This window comes from Trachymyrmex septentrionalis, unplaced genomic scaffold (assembly GCF_001594115.1).
Source record: "Trachymyrmex septentrionalis isolate Tsep2-gDNA-1 unplaced genomic scaffold, Tsep1.0 scaffold13, whole genome shotgun sequence".
NCBI classification, from domain to species: domain Eukaryota; kingdom Metazoa; phylum Arthropoda; class Insecta; order Hymenoptera; family Formicidae; genus Trachymyrmex; species Trachymyrmex septentrionalis.
In genome coordinates this window covers 2713376-2716684 of record NW_017304438.1, presented here as the reverse complement: position 1 = coordinate 2716684, position 3309 = coordinate 2713376, and the positions used below count along the sequence as shown (strand labels likewise).

The window sequence follows — 3309 nt, the reverse complement described above, 5'->3', positions numbered from 1 at the left end:
TTATGTACGCTATATTTTATTACTATTATTATTATTATATAATTCTCATATATATATATTGCACAGACTCTTACGAAAATTCTCGTACATAATGCGCCCCTAATTACTTTAATTACCTCTTATCACGCTGCATGATAATTTTCCTTCATCTATTACATAAAACATCTAAATAGAAATTTTCAATTCGTGTTAGATTGTCTAAACGGCTACGATAATTAGGAATTTTGATAGAATCGCTGCCCCTTTTGGAAGGACTTCGAAATATTAAATGTTGCAAGTAGAACACGAGAAAATCAACGTAAGTTTCTTCCTCATATATCTTTTCTCTCTCTTAAACTTTAATACACTTTATGTCACTTAGACGAAATTGTTACGTGCACAATATTTTACGTTACAGGAGTCGATCGCTTCTCTTCACAGGAAGTACCGACATTACTGTCGACATCAGTATTTGATTCCTCCCCTGGATTATCCATATCGATTACCGAGATCATTGGACTCGTTGGACGAGGCTTTGATTCTTGACGAAAGTTCGGTACGATATCGTGTCGAGTCTCTGGGGTGGAATCGTTTTTTAAGGATGCAAAATCACCAATTATCTTCATGGACGAAGAGGACGACGAACTCGACTGCATCGTCTTCAGTTCGTGTTCGGCGGGACTGACTGCCTCTTCGCTATCGTTTTCTCTGAATAGCTTTCTCAGATCGCTGCCCAGTCTTGTATCGATTGGACTCATCTTTGAATCTACGGGGATAGTTAAGGCTAAAGAATCCGGTGGTTTCTTGACTCTGACAGTATTGGCCTCGCTGAAAGAAACCTTGACCTCGCTCGCGGTCCACACGTCGGAGTTGGGACTGCACGAACCACGAGTTGTTGTTTGGGTAACCTTCGGTTTCGTCGCATCATCCATCGAATGCCAACGATGCGGTCTCGTAACCGATGTACCTTGTGCAATGGCACTTAAACTGTTCGCTGGAATTATTCGATGAGGAAACCGAGGTGAGCCGCGTATCTTTTCTCGAGAAGATGACTGACTCGTGCTCGTCTCTGAAACACATTTAACATCGCAATGTTTGAATTTAGAAATTTTCTCTTCAGAACGTTTTTATGAATTTATTATAAGATATATATTATAAAGGCAAATGAATGAAATGAGACAATGGGCTAATGGGAATTGACACTATAGTAATTGCGCTATTATTTCATGAATCAAATATTATAAATTTGTGTCTATATTTTTATATACAAATTTGTAATATTTGATTCATGAAATAATAGCGCAATTATACTATAGTGCCAATTCCCATTAGCCCATTGTCTCATTTCATTTATTTACATTTGCAATTTTGGGAATTTGTTTATAATATTAATTGTTTAAGATATATTATGCAATAAAATAGACATTAAAACTACATCTTTTCTTTCTCTTTTTGAGAAAGAAAACGATGTTTTTGTATCGAAATTGAATATAAAATTTAATGAATAAATGTATGAATTTATGGAAGCTGTAAAATTACATCACGTACGTAATATTTCTGTAAAAGTAAAAATGTTTAAAATAAAATGCATATTTAATTAAGATAATATATTGAAGAGTCAAGTCACTTACGTGGCGGTAGACTGAAATTTACTTTAGGCTCGCTACTTTCCTTGCGACGTAGTCCTACTAGGCTTAACCTACGGTCTTCCTCGCTAGTAATGCTAATTATTGGTCCTGAACCGCATCGTGTATGAGGCGAATGTGTGCCTTGGGCATCGACTTGGCAAGTAGAGGCAGCTTTTGCACCGGGCACTAAACCAGCGATGTAGCCCATATGAACTCGAAGCGCTGATGCAACCCCTAATGAAGGTAATATAAGCAGGATAAGCTGCATAGGTATATTAAATATGTGGATGAATTATAGGAAATGCGAGAGCGAAACAGGAAATACAAACTACATTTATCAAAATACGAAACCTATATGTTATATAATACGCAATAACCTCCCTCTCTCTTTTCCATCAATTCACAAACGATTATGGACCACAACATGAATCGAATTCAAATAATTTACATTTATTTCTCGCAAGCATTTCACGTCTGAATACAAAGAGGGAATTATTTCTATACAATAGGCAGACGGACCCAATTCCAATTTTAACTTTTATTTCTTTCCGCAATTGTAACGACGTGCTTTTGTAAAAATGTTCCTTTGTGAGAGAAAACTCGCTTCTGACGTTGCAATATACATATATAGTTAAATCGTGTCTATATCATACCGCTTTAAGGTGTAAAGTGCTTCTATTCTTTCATTCTTTAGCGCTTTCTCTTACCGGTGAACGATGCTGTGGAGGTCTTTCTGCTACTCGGCCTGCTGCCGAAGAGACTGAAGAGTCGTTGAAAAACGCCCAGCCGATTTGGACCCTCGGTCTCCCGACGACGGTGCAGCTTGTAAAGGTCGGCCAGGCTTTGTCTGGGATCGCCGGGTTCCAGATCCGGTTGACTGCTAAATGCTACGGTACCGCGACGTATGCCTAATTTCAACAAGGGTCAAACTCGTACATGACGCGGAACCACCATTATGTGTCGAGCGATCATTATGATGGACATTATTAATTGAGACCTTGGTTTCTACCTAACTGTCGGAATTCCGCATAAGCCACGAAAGCGCGCGCGAGTTTAGACTACATTTATGCGGAAGTGAGTCATGAATCAAATGAATATTCGCGCTTGCAACTGGAATATTCCTCCATTATTTGAAAAGAGACATCCATCTACCTCTAATAAATGCATGATAATTCCGCGAGGTTACCTATGAATCAAGAATCTTTTTATACTTATTTTGATCAATTTGCGTTATTCATTTAGTAAAACAAAATGTGAGTACTCCAAATTTTTTCTCTATATTGGGTGCGATCCACTTGGCGCTACAAAAGCTTTGAAACTTTTGATTAATTAATCGGAAGAAAGAATTTTACTAACTGATCAATGAATTTTACTAACTGACAAATGCTTCGAAGCATTTTTTCATTGTACCATTAAGTGGATCGAAGCCATAGTGAAATCAGTATTTTTTTTTTATTTCCGTGCTGTTCTAATCGATTTACGATTGCAGGTTCAGTGTATGAAAATAGTTTTCATAATAGAAGCATGATGGAAAGAGGTGTCTTCTTCCATCATGAGTAGAAGAAGAAGGAGGGAAAATATGTATATATGTGTCTCTCGTGATAATAAAACTTTAAAGCGTATCTATTATTTTCTTTTTCTAAGTATTTTCGAAACAATGTAATTAGTTGAATATTCTTTAATATTACTATATATATATATA

General features: G+C 36.8%; 1 protein-coding gene across 1 annotated transcript in view; it reads right to left on the bottom strand.

Annotated features, from left to right (window-relative positions):
* The window catches only part of LOC108756836, a 13210-nt gene continuing 9901 nt past the window's right edge, over positions 1 to 3309 (bottom strand). The window contains exons 9-11 of the mRNA XM_018500935.1: positions 2315 to 2515; positions 1611 to 1841; positions 1 to 1048 (exon numbers count right to left, since the gene is read on the bottom strand). Of these exons, the coding sequence (XP_018356437.1) occupies positions 387 to 1048; positions 1611 to 1841; positions 2315 to 2515 (1094 nt within the window). The 3' untranslated portion in view covers positions 1 to 386. The remainder of the gene's footprint in view (positions 1049 to 1610; positions 1842 to 2314; positions 2516 to 3309) is intronic.